At 35.9% G+C, this 18,166-nt stretch overlaps 2 protein-coding genes, 1 long non-coding RNA gene and 2 other non-coding genes across 6 annotated transcripts in view; all 5 read right to left on the bottom strand.

The window, feature by feature from the left end:
- myo1g (myosin IG) overlaps nucleotides 1–2,836 on the bottom strand; it is a 53,971-nt gene extending 51,135 nt beyond the window's left edge. The window contains exon 1 of the mRNA XM_051871764.1: nucleotides 2,582–2,836. Within this exon, the coding sequence (XP_051727724.1) occupies nucleotides 2,582–2,676 (95 nt within the window). The 5' untranslated portion in view covers nucleotides 2,677–2,836. The remainder of the gene's footprint in view (nucleotides 1–2,581) is intronic.
- A 1,236-nt stretch (nucleotides 2,837–4,072) lies between these two features.
- On the bottom strand, nucleotides 4,073–10,381 carry si:dkey-154b15.1 (uncharacterized). Of its 2 annotated transcripts, none has more exons than XM_051873404.1 (4): nucleotides 9,339–10,381; nucleotides 7,177–7,367; nucleotides 6,982–7,067; nucleotides 4,073–6,778 (listed from the first exon to the last, which is right to left on the bottom strand). In XM_051873404.1, the coding sequence occupies exons 2-4, from the start codon at nucleotides 7,358–7,360 to the stop codon at nucleotides 5,453–5,455; spliced, it is 1,596 nt and encodes a 531-aa protein (XP_051729364.1). In that variant the 5' UTR covers nucleotides 7,361–7,367; nucleotides 9,339–10,381; the 3' UTR covers nucleotides 4,073–5,452. The 2 variants fall into 2 exon arrangements, with proteins under 2 accessions (XP_051729364.1, XP_051729365.1); XM_051873405.1 differs by lacking the exon at nucleotides 9,339–10,381 and adding an exon at nucleotides 9,183–9,323.
- An 878-nt stretch (nucleotides 10,382–11,259) lies between these two features.
- LOC127501439 (uncharacterized) lies at nucleotides 11,260–12,741 on the bottom strand. The gene is made up of 3 exons (XR_007926600.1): nucleotides 12,588–12,741; nucleotides 11,786–11,897; nucleotides 11,260–11,481 (listed from the first exon to the last, which is right to left on the bottom strand). It is a non-coding gene; the product is annotated as an uncharacterized LOC127501439 (long non-coding RNA).
- Nucleotides 11,564–11,695, bottom strand: LOC127501731 (small nucleolar RNA SNORA9). The gene has a single exon (XR_007926711.1). It is a non-coding gene; the product is annotated as a small nucleolar RNA SNORA9 (small nucleolar RNA).
- On the bottom strand, nucleotides 11,987–12,116 carry LOC127501730 (small nucleolar RNA SNORA9). Its single transcript, XR_007926710.1, has one exon. It is a non-coding gene; the product is annotated as a small nucleolar RNA SNORA9 (small nucleolar RNA).
- Nucleotides 12,742–18,166: the final 5,425 nt, after the last annotated feature.

Below are 18,166 nucleotides of genomic sequence, written 5' to 3'. Positions count from 1 at the left end.
TATGCGACAAAGAAGACCTAAGACAGTTGAGCAACTAGAAGCCTGTATTAGACAAGAATGGGACAACATTCCTATTCCTAAACTTGAGCAACTTGTCTCCTCAGTCCCCAGACGTTTGCAGACTGTTATAAAAAGAAGAGGGAATGCCACACAGTGGTAAACATGGCCTTGTCCCAACTTTTTTGAGATGTGTTGATGCCATGAAATTTAAAATCAACTGATTTTTCCCTTAAAATAATACATTTTCTCAGTTTAAAAATTTGATATGTCATCTATGTTGTATTCTGAATAAAATATTGAAATTTGAAACTTCCAAATCATTGCATTCCTTTTTTATTCACAATTTGTACAGTGTCCCAACTTTTTTGGAATCGGGTTTGTATCAATACAACTTTCATGAAGGAAACTTTCACTAAAGCCTTCCTTTCACCGGAAAAAAATAGTCCCTGACTTTGAACAGCAACAGAGGTTTCATTATTACGGCATTAGGTGGCGGCCAAGACGGTCTTTATGAGTGTGTCAGTCAGTAGCGAAGACTTTTACATTGAAAATACTGAATTGTTGTGAACACGGAACAAGACACAACTGACAAATGCTTTGACTAGCGCTGTCAGTCACGGGAAAACCCCTTAACTGTTAAAAGGACAAGATAATACATCAGACATTTAAACAGATTTTCTATTATGAACATAGGACTGACCTGAAGGAAAATGCTAAATCTGAATGCAGGTAATAAACTCGCTCACTCGATCTTTACTCACAATACTCTTCTAATACAGTAAGCTTCAATGAACAATATCAATTGAGAATATACAGTTTATGTTGCTGAGAGTGGTTGCTAAGGGTGTTGTGTAGTGATAAACAGAACCGATGGGTGAAGTTGTCATAGCCGTGTTTTATCGTGAATAAAACACAGCTATTGACCAATCAGAATCAAGGACAGGAACTAACCGTTTATATATATATATATATATATATATATATATATATATATAAAATCAGTATTTAGTGTGACCTCCTGGACTTCTTCCAGTTTCTCAAAGAAGAAAATCTGAGAACTTCTCATCATATTTTAAAAGTTTTCTTGGCCTTCCAGTCCTTTTCCATTCCATTTAGGTTTAGGTGAGCCAAGTTCCTGCTATTGCTCAAGTGTAAGGGGAGGTCACTATATATTTGCCTATTTAGCCTATAGAAGTCTTTTTTTTTTCTTTCTTTCTTTCTGTTTTTTACTGCATACAAATTTCCTGTATTTTCTGGTTATATTCTAATAAAGAGACTGAGAAATAATATATGGTCATTATACCATTGCTAAAACAACATCTAATGGTGGCCTAAGGCTTTAGCACAGTAGGGCTGATATCAAATACTGTAATACTATTCTCACAGTGATAAATTTAAATTTTGACAAGAGGAAACAAGTGTCATAACTTGATGTTAATTGTGTGCCACAGTATGTTTCTCAATGTCATGTACGCCCAGGAAGTGATACAGGGCTGGGAAGTGAGAACAGGAAGTGCAATGGGGCTCAAGATGACTCACTTTCTGAATTTCATACAATGAAAAAATATAGTGTAATCTTGGTTAATCTTTGCTGGCTTGCAGGTAAAATACATATATTCTTGGCCTAAAGCTAAAATACATATCTGTTGATAGTTAAAATGCATTATAGTTAATAAATTCTTTATACAAAACAAGCATATTCAACACATAATTCAAATACTTAAGACATAGTAGTAATAATATCTAAGGATTCAGTTTGTAGGATGCCTTTCCTCCACACATTATGAATGTATTAGTATTTTGATGTGTGATTGTGTGGTAGAGTCACATGAGGTCTGGTCATACAGCTGATTAAAAGCACAAAAGGACAAGAAATTAAAAAGTCCCCCCCCCCCTATATTGTTTCAGAGGCATAAGAATGTGTAACAGACAAAACAAGTTTGCAGCAACACTTGCCAACAAACAGATTTTAACACCACATTCATAAAGAGTCTTGTGAAAAGGTCATCTGATTCAACTCAGTTTAACCAATGACATCACAGATATGGGGCATGGCAGAAAATGCTGCATGTTAAAGTAAAGGAGAACTAGAAGCTTTTGATTTCATCATCAGAACTGCTAAGATTCGACTGGCTGGTTATGATCAGCTGTCGAAAGACATGATCATATATATTTTTTGTCTCTTAAGTTGATGTCAGCAACTTAAAATGATATCTCTATGAGCGGGAAATCAAAAGTAATATGACACATTCTTTCCCCTCTGCTTTTTTCTTCTAATAATCTGTCATTTTCTTGTAACTCTACCAAGAAGGGAGTGGTCAAAATCAAAAAGACACTAAAACCATAAAACAAGACGACTCACTTTGGACTGTAAAACAGACTTAATGGACAAGTTCTACATGCAAAAATGACTTTATCACCGCTTCAAAGCTCCCAAAATGAGCTGCTTTAAACACTCAATGTCAACACCAAACCTTTTTGAAGGACTTGTTTACTGTTGTCTTGTCAGGTTCTTTGTAATATATAATGTCCATCGAGTCTTTTTACACACCAACACTTAGCGTAAACTGTTCACTCTTACCTTAACTTCAAATTCTCCATAAACTGCTCCATAGTGACCTCATCTAGAAGCACAAAGTCTGACTTTCCGAACTCCAAGCCCTCCAGCTCCGCCATGCCTGCAGGAGTCTATTTGAAGGACAAATGAATGGAGAGAAAAGTGGAAGGTGATGAGAAAGGCACAGAAACCAAGCATTGACTGCCGTCTTCTTAAAGCCGGTAGAGGAGATGAGCGTGGAGTGGGTGTGGCCTAAGTTTTGGTCTTGCGTGATCTGAGAATGTGCTAAGTGAAGTCAGTGACTGCGGTCTGCAGGCTTCAGCATGTCATCCTGTTCAAGACAACATCTGCATATGTATGTGTGTATTTTTGTTCATATGGGGGAAGGAACTAGACATAAGTCTTTTTTCGCATCTTCATGAACTACCACAGGCCCTGACAGTATCCACAGTGAAACTAAACTAAACTCCTTTTTAATTACCTTCACCATGTGCTTTTTGTCATTGCAAAGTACAAAGAATAAAGCCAAAACACACTGTTTGGCCCTTTAAACTTTACAATTTTTTTAGTTTAAAATTGTGTATTCATTAAAATAAGCTGTAAGACATTATAGATCATTATCTTATCTTATAAGAGAATGAATGGCATTTCCGAAAGACCACCCTTTTCCTCTGGTCTTGCAGTCGAGGGGGAGTGTGGATCTACTGTCAAGAACTAGATCTTTAATGCTTATGCTGCCCACACACACTAATCTAGGATCTGTTCCCTTCTTGCAAAACCTACTCACAACTATAAACAAGATACAGACAGACAGGAAAGGATAAACAGCATGCCATTTATGGAGAAATAAAGGGGTGCTGGGAGCAGTTGTGATACCTATCAGCAGTGAAACAATCCAAATTAACATGTTGTTCACATTATTACAAATTGCATGCTATTAAAGCCATGTAATACTACAAATTCTGTTCACTTAATGTGGTAGTGTATAATTGGCAACCAAAGCACTGAAGAACCTACAGTAAATACAAAGTTCTCTCATGAAACTCTAGATGGCGCAGGCTAAAAGGTCCTTTAACTCAACCTGCTTGTAATCACATCATTATCTATAGGGCACAGCTGATTGGTTCCTGCTGTATCAGTAGCCAATGAGCTTGCATGCTCAACCTTCAAATACTTTGGTAGCGTTTGCTTTAGAAACCCTCCACCTTCCCCAGCTCCACCTGTATAGATCTGCTACGGGTAATTCATGTACGCTATATTGTACAGCAGCAGCATGTCTTACTTACTTACTTGTATGTATTGGCAGTAGCAAGTCCCGTATTTGCTCTGCAGCAGCAGCAGTGTAGCAGATCTATTCCGCCAAGAACAAATATATCAACATTGTCATACCCATTACCATGCCAAACACTCCGAGAGTTGTCATGAAAGAAATTCATTTAATTTTAATGGTAGGACATTTGAGAGCTGAAAGTTCAGACCTATGACAAAACTTTGTTTATTGCTCTGAAGCCAAAATGTTATGTCATTATGTCTATTTATTCCACTTTTATACAATTATAGACAATAAAAAAATGATGTTGAGTAATTACATTTATTGTAAGGAATTTTAATTAAATTAAAATTGTTTGAGAACAGTGCAAATCAGAGAATGAGCTGAGATGAGTCAGTAGTCACAGTATATATATAGAACTGTATAACTATTAAAACTTTACAGATAATTTAATACAGATCCCTATTTGTCCTTATACAGTAATGCCTTAAAATAATCATTTAAATGCCTAAAAAGAATATTGACAACCAATGACTCATAATGACTAATGAATTTCTTAAATAGCAGACCACAGGTAAAGAAAAAAACATAAAGGGGATTTTTGTATGACAGAAAACTACATCTGATAGAAATACTTGAATACACATTCTCAATTAATACGATATAAAATCAGTCCTTTATAAATCATAAGGAAAAACAAAGGAACTCTGCACATTAGTGTATTTCTTACATTCTAACTTTTTTTTCTTTTTCGTTTCTTTTTTCTTTTTTCCCTGACAGGGAGGTGCTTAGCCCCTAAGTCAACCACAGGGCCTGCCTCACTTCCTGTAGAATGCTGAAAAAGACACTTCCTCATTGACAACTTGACAACTAAATAATTGAATGTATAACGCCAATACTGCAAATATTTTAGACATGTATAAATATATACATATGTAAGACAGGTAATATGGGAAGTTATATGTATATGCCCATTTTCCTTATCACATGTAAGGATAATAATTACAAAGAAACCCGTGCAATTTTGAGATTTGACAAGTTAGAGCAATATTTCAAGGGTTCAATACAAGTTAAGCTCAATCAACATTTGTGGCATAATGTTGATTACAACAACAACAACAAAAAATAGATTCATCCCATGTTTTCTTAAAAAAAAAAAAAAAAAAGGATATTGTGAGGCACTTACAATGAAGGTGGATGGGCCCCATTTTTTGGAGGGTTTAAAAGCAAAAATGTAAAACTAATAATTGCTTTTAATGCTGAAATTAATTATTCCTTTAAAACTTATGTATTATTTGAGTTGTTCTCATCATCACATAAAAAATTAGTAAGCAATGTTTTCAGTAAGCGAAATGTTGCTTCATAGTAAGCTTTTTTTTTTTTTTTTTTTAAAGAAAAGAAGTGGAAATTCATTTTTACAGTAAACAACATTATGACATAAGTGCTGTCAAATTTGGTACTGAACCCAGAACATTCATGTGAATGTACATGTGATTAGAAATAGAACAATCAGTACAGAGCAGTCATATCGCTCTCGAAACAGTGTCAAAGTGTCTGGCCAATTTCATTCTAAAAAGTCTTAAAGTGTATTTTTCAACGACGGCTTCATATGTAAAATTATAGATTTAAAGTCGTTTAGAAAATACTTTACTTTTATCAGGAAAAAGAGCAGCTTTTAATTTAGGTAGTGGCCCTTGTTTAGATTTCTGAACTCCACTAGAGGGTGTCAAATCCTGCTGAACAGAGGTTGGTGGTTCTTGCTTTACACTCTTTTGATTTCTGTGTTGTAATCGAGAGCCGCTCTGTGATCTGCTATGTGCAGTGGATTTAGAAGGCTGGCGACCTCTTTCCTGTTGAACTTCTTGCTTGCTTGCTTGCTGAGAGTCTGTTTGGGAATGTGAGGCAGAGAAGCTACTAACAGTAGCTGGAATTTGATCTATGTCTAGGTTCTCCATTCTGGCCCTTGTTTTTTGTCTTGGCAAAGAGCTGCTGCGGCGCAAAATGTTCCTCTCCATGCGTTTAGGCAGTGCAATGTCAACATCCCGGCCAAGAAGCTTTTGCTTTGCTTCATAACTGTCTTTTGATGACCCCACCACTTTAATAATGTTACCTTCCTTTCTAATTAAAACATTGTAGATCTTTTGGAATGAGTACGCTTTCTGGATAATGTATTTCTTCTGACTTTCGTCACATGCGTTCATGTCTATTTCTTGTGTGCGCACAGAATCACTGATTTCCTGCATCAGTTCAGACAATTCTTTGGCTGCTTCCCCAAAGTTTCCTCCTGAGATTTTAACCATAACAACCCCTGATTCAAATTTATGATTAATATGAGTGTGGTGATCTGATTTTATTTTATTTATAAAATCTTCCTTAAAGTGCATTATGTATTTCCACACATCTGTATCCACAGGGATGGACACCTCATTTTGCCTGGGAGACGAGGGATTCCGCTGCTGAACGCTTGTGCGGGAATCCTCATACATCCTGGAGGGACTGCTAAAGGGACTTTCTGTGCTAGAGCTTCTATCCAGTAGAGATGCATTCTGCAAGAATGCCTGTCGGTATTGGGACTCTGTGGATCTTGAGGTTATTCCTGAAGATGTGCTGCTGCCCTCAGCATATACGGAGTTGCCATTGTTGTGAGTGCGCATCGATGTGAAATTAGATCTGGATTCATAGTCACTGGAGTCACTTTTTTCACCTCTGGAGACAGAGGAGTAGCCATTAGTGTAATGCGAAGGTGTTCCTCTTTGATGGTGAGTTTCTTGAGCCAGAAACTGCACAAGTTTGGGATAGATGAGTTTTAGCTTGAGAAAGGAACCCTGCAAATGCAGCTGTCCTGGGCTGGTCTCTGACACCTGAAAGCCATGGCTATGAAGAAGTTCTTGGATTTTTCTGTGATTGGAGAACGTGTTCATTTCGAGGAGTGCTTCGGCTGGCATGTCCAGCTAAGAAAATATGAACATAAGCATGTTAAGGAAATATCTTTGCCATGTCACACTATTGGGCTGTAATTTATTTAGTTTGTGCATAAATATCCAAATGAAACAAGATGTTATGGAATGGCGATGATATGGAGGAATGCTGTATATTAAGTTGCAAGTCGCATAATTCTGTATGATTCAGCGAGGTTCACCAATGAATGTCTTACCTGAGGTTGATGCACCTTTTTAATGTCCAGTGGGTAAAACTGACTCTCCACTATCAAAACATGTGTGTGTTGCAAGACCCCAGGTACTAAGACATTGAATGAAAACAAACAAGCAAACAAGAAATGTTAGTCATGGAATATGATGTTAAACTTAGATAAACTTGGAGAACAAAATGTCATGACAAAGTATTATACCTTCGGCTGATTCAAAGACAACATAAGCCTGGCCTTTGTTGGAGGTGGGATAAATCACTGTTAAAACATCTCCTCCTTTGTTACTGCGCCTCAGAAAGTGCATGGTTAATTTGTCAATCATCATATTTTTGGAGTAGTGGTCAGGGAGCCCATTTACTTCAATAACCATTTCCTTCATGGCCATCTTAAAACTAAAACAATAAATAGTGGGGGAGGAAGTTATAAATTATCAGTTATTACAACACAAAAGGAAGCAATATGTTTCTTTCTAGTGCCAATGTGCGTAAAATGTAGATTTGTTTTCGGAATAAACTTCTTGTTGTTACTGCAGCTTACATAGATATCTCACAAGATAAAATGTTTAGGTGAATCACACCCTGTATACTATGAAAGCTTGTTTCTGCCATGGAATAAAACAATTTAAAAGAAAATTGTGACTTTTTATCTCACAATTTTGACTTTTTTTTCTTCAATTGTGAGTTATAAAATCAGAGGTGCTAGATACAACTTTCAATTGCAATAAATAAAGTCAGGATTGCGAGATATTCACTTTGCATTCACTCAAAAAGAGCTCAAAAGGTTTTGCGAGCGAACGCAAATATTTTGCAAATGAACGCAAAGTTTCTCGGGGAAACGCAAAACATTTGCGAGAGAGCGCAAAGCATTGACTTATTATTATTTTTCCTCCCATCTCATATTTTGTTTCCACCACTATGTCCCTTTAGGGGCTCCGTAAACTCGCAATTGCAAAAGTCCAATTCTGAGGGGAAAAAAAGACTGACTTTTTTTCTCAGAATTGCGAGTTTATCCCCCGGTTTCACAGACAAGGCTTCCCACACAGCCAAAGGACTCCGCGGCGGATTGGCCGCGGAGGTATCGCGGCTTCCGGAACGTATCCGCGAACGGACCCGTATTGGCGTCCACTTGCGCGCAGTGACGGATCTGCAACGAAGGCGGATCGCGGACCCGCCGTGGCTCCACGCTGCATCCGCTCCGCATCCGCGATTAAAACCTTACCTCCGCGGCGGGTCCGTTTGGGATCCGCCTAGGAGTCTCCTGCTGTCTGGGTTAAGCCTAGTCCCGGACTAAAATGCATGTTTGAGCTGTTTTAACTGAAAGCAACTTGTACTGACATATCTTAAAATATGTCAGTGCCATTGTTTTGTCTCAAGACGCACACCAGTAATTTTTTTCTAAGGCACGTTTAAAAAAAGCTACTTAAATGTCCTAAATGAACTAAGGCATAATTCTGGCTTAATCTAAGCCCTGTTTGTGAAACCGGGCCTATATCTCACAATTCTGACTTTATAACACGCAACTCCGACTTTATATCACGTAATTCTGACTTTATAACGTGCAATTGCAAATTTTTATCACACAATTCTGAGAAAAAGCCGGAATTGTGAGATGTAAACTTGCAATTGTGAGTCCCAATTCCCTTTTTTATTATTTTGTTTTTATTCAGTGGTGGAAACAAGCTAAAATAGCATGGAAGCTTCTATAGCATGGAAGCCTCTCTCTCTCTCTCTCTCTCTCTCTCTCTCTATATATATATAGTAGCTATACACCTGGAAAACTAAATCTGTTTAAAAATGTTAAATAAGGGACTTGAATGCAATGCATGAACTTGAAAGCCACAACTCAGGGTAAAAAAAAAAAAAAAAAAAAAAAAAAGAATACACATGAATAACATGGCAACAAATAAAAATAGAAAAATACATGTAAGAAAAAATAAATTAATACATTTGTACTGTAATTTATAGAAGTAAATTAATAATAATAACATGATTGCATGGATAATGCAACCTTTGCCCCATAAGGTCATTCGTTCACTTGCTTTACTAGTGCAGACGGCTTGCTAAAAGAGAGCGAGTTTGTTTACATTTAAGAATTTTGTTTTAAGTTACTACTGGCAACTGAATCTATCATGCGCTGGTTGTTTCTCAGATTATGCGTAATTCACAAAATACAACCCAAGATAAATGAAACACAAAGTTGTTGGATACCTTTGTAGCTTTTTAAGTGGAGCACCAAACGTAGAAAACTTGTTTTACAATTGACGTTCCAACATAACATTAGGAACAGGAAATGCAATGCAATTTAACAATAAATGTACAGCGATTGATGATGTATTTTATACTTAGAAATTTACAAACCCGTACCTGTGGCTGATTATTTAGCTAAATACGTTCGCCAGGGTGAGGTAGCAAAGAAAGACTCAGCCGTCCTCGTTCTTAAGTGAAAGTGAAAATGCGCAGTGAGCAGATCTCTCCACGGAAAAAAGGGGGCGTGCCAGCTCGCACTTATAAAAAGATTTAAGATTAACTCCTTAAATGATCTCTGATAATTATTTATAATCTATAAAGGTGTAGCAATCTTGCCTCGGATTATATGACAAAGAACAAGTTGAACATTTGATTCTGCTTTACAATACAAGGATATACATGAAAAGGGAAAATCACAAAATGTATAAACTCTACTATTTATAAATTACTCAAAAATACAATCTACCGACATAACCATTTAAAAAAAAAAGCTACTTACAAATGAGCAAAATTTGTAAGTGTATATGACTTTCGTCTTTCAGCCAAACCTTAAAGGCCTTCTGAAGTGAAGCGATGTGTTTGCGTAAGAAAAATATCCATATTTAAAACGTTATAAACTAAAATAAACATTTAAAAAACTTAAATGTTTGCTTGATCTCAGAAATGTAGAGAAATTTTTTTAATGAATAACAGCATTCATTGTTATATTTGTTTTGCCTAACCACCACTAGAGGGCACTGTGTATAAGAGGCCACCAGTGTAGTAGCACCCTGGGCCCAGCTGTTGTTTAAAAGTAATCTGATCAGATTTCAGATTGGATCAAATCTTGGAAATGGGTTGTCACAAAAAAAAAAAGCTCCTGAAATCAGATTAGATCACAAAATCTTGTGTTCTTGGTTTTAATCTGGATCAAATCATCAGTTTGTGTTGTCCAAAACTTTTGGGATATCTTTGATCCAAAACAAAAAAGGATTATCCTGATCCCAGATCACATTCATATTTTATGTGAATTCATATTTTATTTTGCTCTTGATTAGTTTAACTGTTAAAGTAATAAATTGGAAGTAGACATAGGCTACCTATTAAGCCATTCAGTACAGTAAAGTTAAAGAGATTTTGGTGCCACTAAAATAATCCTCCAAACAGCTGTCAATATAAAAAAAAAAAAAAGATATTTTAATCACTGTAATATATATATATATATATATTTATATATATATATATATATACATATACATACACACACACACACTATATTGGCATAATAGTCATTATCAATATGAACCAGTCAAAAAGTAGACTGTGTCCGAAACCACACACTTCCCTACTATATAGTAGGCAAAAGCAGTAGGCGAACGAATGTCTGAATCCTCGGTATTGATAAAAGTAGGCGAGAAATACCTGGGTGGTGTACCAATTCTCACAAGATTCGGACGTACGTATACTAATGTTGCGTCCGAACATGCCTACTTACCTACTATATATTAGAAAAAAAATATGTGAAGAGAGTAGCATGTCTGAAACCTCAGTATTCATAAAACATTAGCCGAGAAGTCCCTGGATGGCCTACTGCTTCCACCCAGATTCTGAAATGCTCATTGATGGATACCTTTCTATCCCAGCCTTCCCAGGAGAGAATGTGTCATAATCGAACATGAAGGAGAACAGCTGTGCAAAACGCAAGTATTCAGAAACCAAAAACACAGTTCCTTGTGTTAAAATTGTATTTGTTGAACTACTGTAGAGTAAACTGTTGAATTGAATGTGTAAAGACACTGGAAAGTAATAACCACAAGTCATTTGCTTAGAACGGCTTTAATTTGCAGAAACTTTGAGTTTATTACAAGAGGTAAAAAACAACCAATTACACCAACCAATATTTCCAATTATGTACTTGTATGGCAAATAGCCACGTAATAAGCAGGATAATATACAATCAACCAGTTGTTCATGCCACTATATCTCTGACTATTCTTCTCATGCTACCAAACACAAATACACAGAACCAACAATGGTTGCTTTCATTTATTTAAAAAAAAAAAAAAAAAAAAAAAAACCTTTAGTTGATTATTTTAATTCAAAAACAGTTTTAATCTAATCAAGACATTCCTCAATATTTCAACCAATAACACATTCAGCAACAACAAATAAAAATGTTAAATGGCAATCCAGTATGTAATATTCACTACTGTCATTAGATCTGGCCTTACTCAAAATTAACATTTGGTGATTGACACCTCAACAAAGTAGGAACTTCTACCTGTAAAAGAAATAAGAATATTTACATGAAGCAAAATTATTTCTCACCATAAGATTATACAACTACAGTAGGCAACTAGTTTAAATGTTTGAAGATTATATAACCATGCTGGGAAGGGCACCCCAGATGGCCTCAAACCACCTCAAATCTCTCTAGCAGACATCAAAGGAAAGGCAAGAGCCACAATGACTCAACCTCGCTGACTAGCCTGCAATGACTCTTCTCTTTTACAGAGAATATACTAGTTAAAACATTAGAAACTGTTGCTTGAAATATGTCAGAATTGTGTGTTGAATAGACTTACTTCATTCTTGCAGCAGTTGTGACAAAAATGCATCTCTTAGGTGGCATTCATACATATCATTTAAGGTGGCAAAAGGAATGTTCTATGAAGACTTCAAGGAAATGCCATTATGCTGCAAGAGAAATATCATTTCAGTACATTTCACAAGAAAAGGTGACATTATGCAGAGACTGAGACCCTTGAGCACATGTTGGAAACATATCTTGTCTGGGGTTTCTATAACCATGCTGTAAGGGACAAACAACATGGCCTCAAACCACCCCATGTCCATCTAGCAGACATACAGGAAAGGAGAGTCACGTCAGACTCAACCTTGCTGGATAGGCTGCACAACAGCTCCATCTTAGTGCTTTATACAAAACATTAATTACCAACCTAAATTGCATAAACGTTGTGTTTAAAAAGTTAATACCTACTTCTAAAAGCAGAGAATTGTACACAAATGTTGAAATAGATTTAACTAATAAACGCATCTGAACTTATCCACACGTGGACCCTCGTGACCACGTGTTTTAACAATCAAAACGTATTTAAAACGACCCAGTTAAAAAAATAAAAAATAAATAGAACTAGTACTGCAACATAAAATGTTAAATGTTACAGTTACTAGCAGACAAAAATAGTTACTTAATTACATACATACAAACATATATAAAACCAGTCTTTACAATAGTGCACAACTACTACATTATTTTTACATATAAAATATATATATATATATATATATATATATATATATATATAGAGATAAACAATAAATAATTTGATGTTATATATTTATGTTCTGATACACAAACCTCACCTTAAAAGAGACGACAAAGAAGCAACTGCACACACGATGGTCCTCCAACTAAAGAAAGAAAAATCCGGAAACACGTCAGTTGATCCGCCTTTTCTTCTTCTTCTGAGATTTAATGGCGCACAGGTTTTTGGTGCGTTACTGCCATCAACAGGAGCTCTGAAGAGCACCGAAGAAAGGGTAAAATATTAGTAATGTATTTAAATTCTGTTATATAAACCTGTTACTCTGAGATAATTTAATAATGTGGCATATACTTTTCATTGTCCTGGTCCATTGTTAAAATGACTTTGCACTGTAAGTTTGACATCCTTGACATTTTTTTTCTGAAATTCATTATGATTTTGTTTTCATATGTCCCTCGCAACAAGTGTGTTTAGTTCTACATTACGCTTATTTATTTATTTATTTTCGTCATATATATATTTTTTGTATTAATTTGATAATTATCATTAGATTTCAACAAAGTTTGGAAAGGTTTCATAAATTATTTATTGATTTATTGATTGAGTAAACTGGCTCATATTAATTTAACTTTCAGTTGGCCCACTCATTTAATCAATTAATCATGTTGTCAGCTTTAGTTTATTCCTTGGTCAGCTTTTGGATGATTTCATGAGTGTAAGTAGGGTTTTTTTTTTTTTTTTTTTTTTTTGAGTGTAAGCAGAGTAGCTTAGCTAAGGTTTCTTCAATAGCCTACTGTGCATGCTATCACACAATGCTCTCATTTGATGCAGTTTACATGTCGATTGATGTAGATTTAAATCGATTAAATATTTTGACCCTTAGCAAAAACTGGACCTGGAGACAACATTACAAACATAAAAAAAGAAAATATTTCATTTTCGAATGGTATGATGGAAAATCTTGCAGTTTCCAGCTCTCACACTAGAGGGCAGCTTAATACTGTTAATCATGCTGACGTCTCACAGGCACAGCACAGTAAACCAACCAGAATTTCAGTCACTGCATGGTAGTTCTTTGTAATTTAGATTTTACAGTTTTTTATACAAAAGCTTATTACTATACACTAACAAGAATGAAAATGCTGTAGACCCTCCTGGAAATACTTGCTGTTTAATATCTTGCTCAAGGCAAGAGGCTCACACAGTTGATGACCAAGTCACATTTCACCCTATATATCAAAGGAAAAAGAAAAAGAATTTATATTTTGCATAAAGAAAAGAAAGACTATAAGGTTTTTGTGGAATGTTGCCCTGTTTATCATAAATGAATTATCTGTGCACATCTTTTTTCCCCCAATTCACGTGTCTCTTATCTTTAATCAAAATAACTTCTCCTTCCTCTTGCAATGATATCTCTTCTCTGATGACGTTTACTGGCGTGAGGGCGGGACAGCCTGTCAGACATGAGATCACAGCAATAGCAAACCACAACCATCCAAAGATTCAATCAATTCCCTATGGACAAGATCAAGTCCAGCTCTACATTTTTCTCGTTATAGAAGCAGTTTCTTTTAAATATATGTCATAATAGGGAATAAAAGACTATCGCAACTTCCGTTTCATGCTGATTTTAAGATTTTATGCTCTGTGGCATTATTTTCGAGACAGTTAATACAATGATGTAAATAATAAAGACATGAAACCAAAGCTGTTGGGCCAATATTCCTGCTGGTCAACCCCAGCATTGCTAATACTAGAAGAGGTGGCCAGGAGAAATCTGTGCCTTCTGTCTGTGCGCACACTGACTGTCGCTGTTTGTCCAGTCATTCTACAAATGCATGCAAATGTAACCTTCATTTGCTTGTGTTAATGACAGCAGCACAATAATCCAGTGTTTTTGAATCTGAAACATGAGGAAGAGTTTCAGTTTGACACACTGGGCTTTAATCAGACAACACAGAGAGCCACACAGCAATATGAGAGCACACAGCACTGTGCCAACACAGCTAAAATGGGATGACACACTGAGCCAAGTAACAGACATCAGTGTTGTGTCATGAAATGAGGCTCTTAACTCCTCTGTGCTGCTTACAGACTTTCACTTTTCAGTCCTTATTTAATCGCTTTTCTTTTAGCAAATGCCAGGTCTGCTAGTATTAATTAATTAGAATAAAAGCAAAATCTCATTCTAAATTAATGTTTGGGGCGATCTGTGCCAGTTGTTTTTGTCACAACATTGTGGTCCAAAGTTGTTATGATGGTCTATGATATATGACGTCAGGTCTTTGTCCTTCTTTAGAAATGTGTTTAAAGGATTAGTTCACCCAAAAATGAAAATTCTGTCATTAATTACTCACCCTCATGTCGTTCCACACCCGTAAGACCTTCGTTCATCTTCGGGACCCAAATTAAGATATTTTTGATCAAATCGGATGGCTCAGTGAGGCCTCCATCGCCAGCAAGATAATTAACACTTTCATATGTCCAGAAAGCTACTAAAGACATATTTAAAACACTTCGGACAGGTTTCACAGACAGGGCTTAGCCTAACACCGTGTCCTAACCAGACGCGTTGCGATAAGATTCCAGCGACGAGCAATTTGACCACAGCCAATCAGAAGAGAGTGTGGGCGGGCTCTCTCGGCACGAGCACAGCGGACACAATGAAATGGGCAAGTATTTAGTAAAATTCATAAATATTACACAATTTAAACATTATTTAAAGTACATACAGAGTGACTGAACCAATCTTTGTCATAGAATACACTTGTTTGTTCACATTGAGTTGACAGTTTGAACGTTCTTGTGCCCATTTATTTATTTTCAAGATCTGAGGTGAATTAGCCAGTGTTGTTTTCATTACAGCTAAAAAGCTGGGAACACAGAATGATATTCAAACTCACATTAGACACTTTTAACATTAAATAAAAGACAAACAGTACCTGATATTATCATTGCCATACTTTGTGTTGCTGTTTCAGCTGCGACGTCGCGGAGAAATAGAAATCCTTTCTAAAATAGAATATTCACATGTCGCCGTCGCGGCTGGTTAGGACAAAAAACTCAGATTAACATGGAAAAGATACCTTTTGTCGCTTGTCGCAGCGACGTGTCGCGTCTGGTTAAGACACGGTGTAAGCCAGGATTAGGCCTTATAGTTCAATTAGGATATTTAAGTAGTTTTTATAAATGTATACTAGAAAATAACCAATCCGAACCACTGATTCGAAACAAAACATTCGTAAAGCTTCGAAGCTTCATGAAGCAGTGATTTGAAATCGCCCATCACTATATATTGTTGAATAAAATCATTATTTATTTTTTTTTTTTTGGCACACAAAAAGTATTCTTGTCGCTCTTTAACATTGAGGTTGAACCACTGTAGTCACATGAAGTGTTTTAAATATGTCTTTAGTAGTTTTCTGGGCATTTAAAAGTGTTAATTATCTTGCTGGCAATGCAGACCTCACTGAGCCATCAGATTTTATCAAAAATATCTTAATTTGTGTTCCGAAGATGAATGAAGGTCTTACGGGTGTGGAACGACATGAGGGTGAGAAATTAATGACAGAATTTTCATTTTTGGGTGAACTAACCCTTTACAATAGTTTTCAACTGATTTTGCTTCTGGATCCAGATTTTACATTGACTTTAACATGTCTTTAATATCACAACTGATTGATTTTTGCATAGGCCCAACAATATGTAAACTTTACATACAAACATAACATAAAGTAAGTTTAATATAAAAACAGACAAATGCATAACATCAAAGTTGTAATTTACCAGCCTATTGCCAGCAAGTGAACCTCTATTTAATCTCATGTTGGCATCTGTTTAGCTAGCGTTGAATGGACACACGACTCTTGATTTAAATGCATATATATATATATATATATATATATATATATATATATATATATTAGTTAGTTTTTCTCAAATTATATTTATAGTTCAAACCATAAATTTAAAGATAAAACTAAAAACATGTTGTTAGTAAATTTTTAATTTAGTTTACTTACTATAAATAAAGGCAACTTCGAAAGACATTAATTTATTGCAATGTTTTTTTTTTTTAAATATATATATTTTCTGTATAAAATAAACAAAATTTTGTTAGTAAAGTTAGCCAGCAACAAGTAAACAAGTTTTGCCAGCACAAAAATAGTTATATGGTCATTTCACTTTTTTTTTATTTTTTATTGCATTTAGCCTTGTTTGTCCCCCTGCTATCCTTGACCTCACTTGACCTCATCGAAACAGATCTGGGATGCCTTTTTATGTCACGACCCACCAGTTGAGAAGCACTGCTCTAATAGACCTCCACAAATTTCTGTAATAAGCCAGTTGTGGAAAAAAAAAGTACACTCAAATAGTTCTTGGTTAAGACCTGTCTGACCAGATGAAAGCTGTCTCCCTCTGCAGCCATTAAGAGCAGTAATCTCCCTAAAGGAATTCTGGGTAAAGTGCACTGTTTAACAATGCTGTAATGCAGCACACTGACGCACATCACAAACGGTAGGATGCTGACGGCAGCACTGGCCCAGAGGTCAGATGTCAGTTTCTTAGAACCAAATGGTTTAATTCTGCAGGTTATATGATGCACAACCGGTACTCTGGTTCAGAATGAGACTGTTTACACTGACATTCATAACCTCAGAGAATGTCGTGTTTACCTCTGAAAATAAATGCAGTTGCTTTAGCATGGATTTACGTAAGCAGGGCAGTGAATGATGCCTTTGTGTGAGTGTTGCAACCTCTCATCAGCTGAAGATGGGGGAGGAACACAGTGTTAAGCAGCACGAAGGGCAAGAGGGCACATATATACACTGATTTAGAGGAAGGTGATTCAGGGACTTTCACTGAATTAGAGTACATTGTGTACAAAACTACTGCTGTATTACACAGTGAAAAGAAACAAGACGGTAAAGAACATTCAGGGAAATAGCATTAAATACATATTGATACATCTATAGTTGAGCATTTGTGGTCCAACTAGTACACAACTTTGTTTGAAAAAGCTGGTTTTTGCAGTGTTTCAATGTAACACCTGGGACACATTGACCTCAATGTAAATTTTCCACTGAATACCCCGACTCCAGCACAGGGAGGGATGATCAAGTGATAGTCGTGTACACAGCTGCCTGTGTAACAGGAGAACATTGGGAAGATTTTGAAACACTCAGATCAACGATTTAAGGTCTTATTGACGTATAATCAGGGTTCAAAAAATTCCAGTCAGCTGACCTTATCAGTATATTAGATTAAATGAGGCAAAAACAACAACACAGGTCTCATAGCATGGCGTGGTTCGTTTTACACAGTCTTTCACAGCTTTAGGTTTGTTTTGTTTTGTTTTTTTGTGGTACTGTGTTCTGTGTTCACCCAAAATGAACATTCTGTTTTAATTTACTCAACCTCATGTCATTCCAAAGCTGTATGACTTAGAACACAACAGAATATATTTTTAAAAAATGTTTATACTGTTGTTGTCTATACAATAGACAAAAACATCACAGACTTTCCTTGTGTAGACTAAAAACAGACATTTTTTGAAAATATCTTCTTTTATTTTCCACAGAAGAAAGAAAGTCATACAGGTGTGGAATGACATGAAATGATGACTAAATTTCTCTTTTTTGGTGTATTACACTTGTAGAAAAAAGGTTCACTTTA

Source organism: Ctenopharyngodon idella, chromosome 19 (assembly GCF_019924925.1).
Source record: "Ctenopharyngodon idella isolate HZGC_01 chromosome 19, HZGC01, whole genome shotgun sequence".
In the NCBI taxonomy this organism is placed as follows: Eukaryota; Metazoa; Chordata; class Actinopteri; order Cypriniformes; family Xenocyprididae; genus Ctenopharyngodon; species Ctenopharyngodon idella.
This window is presented reverse-complemented; position numbering and strand designations above follow the sequence as displayed.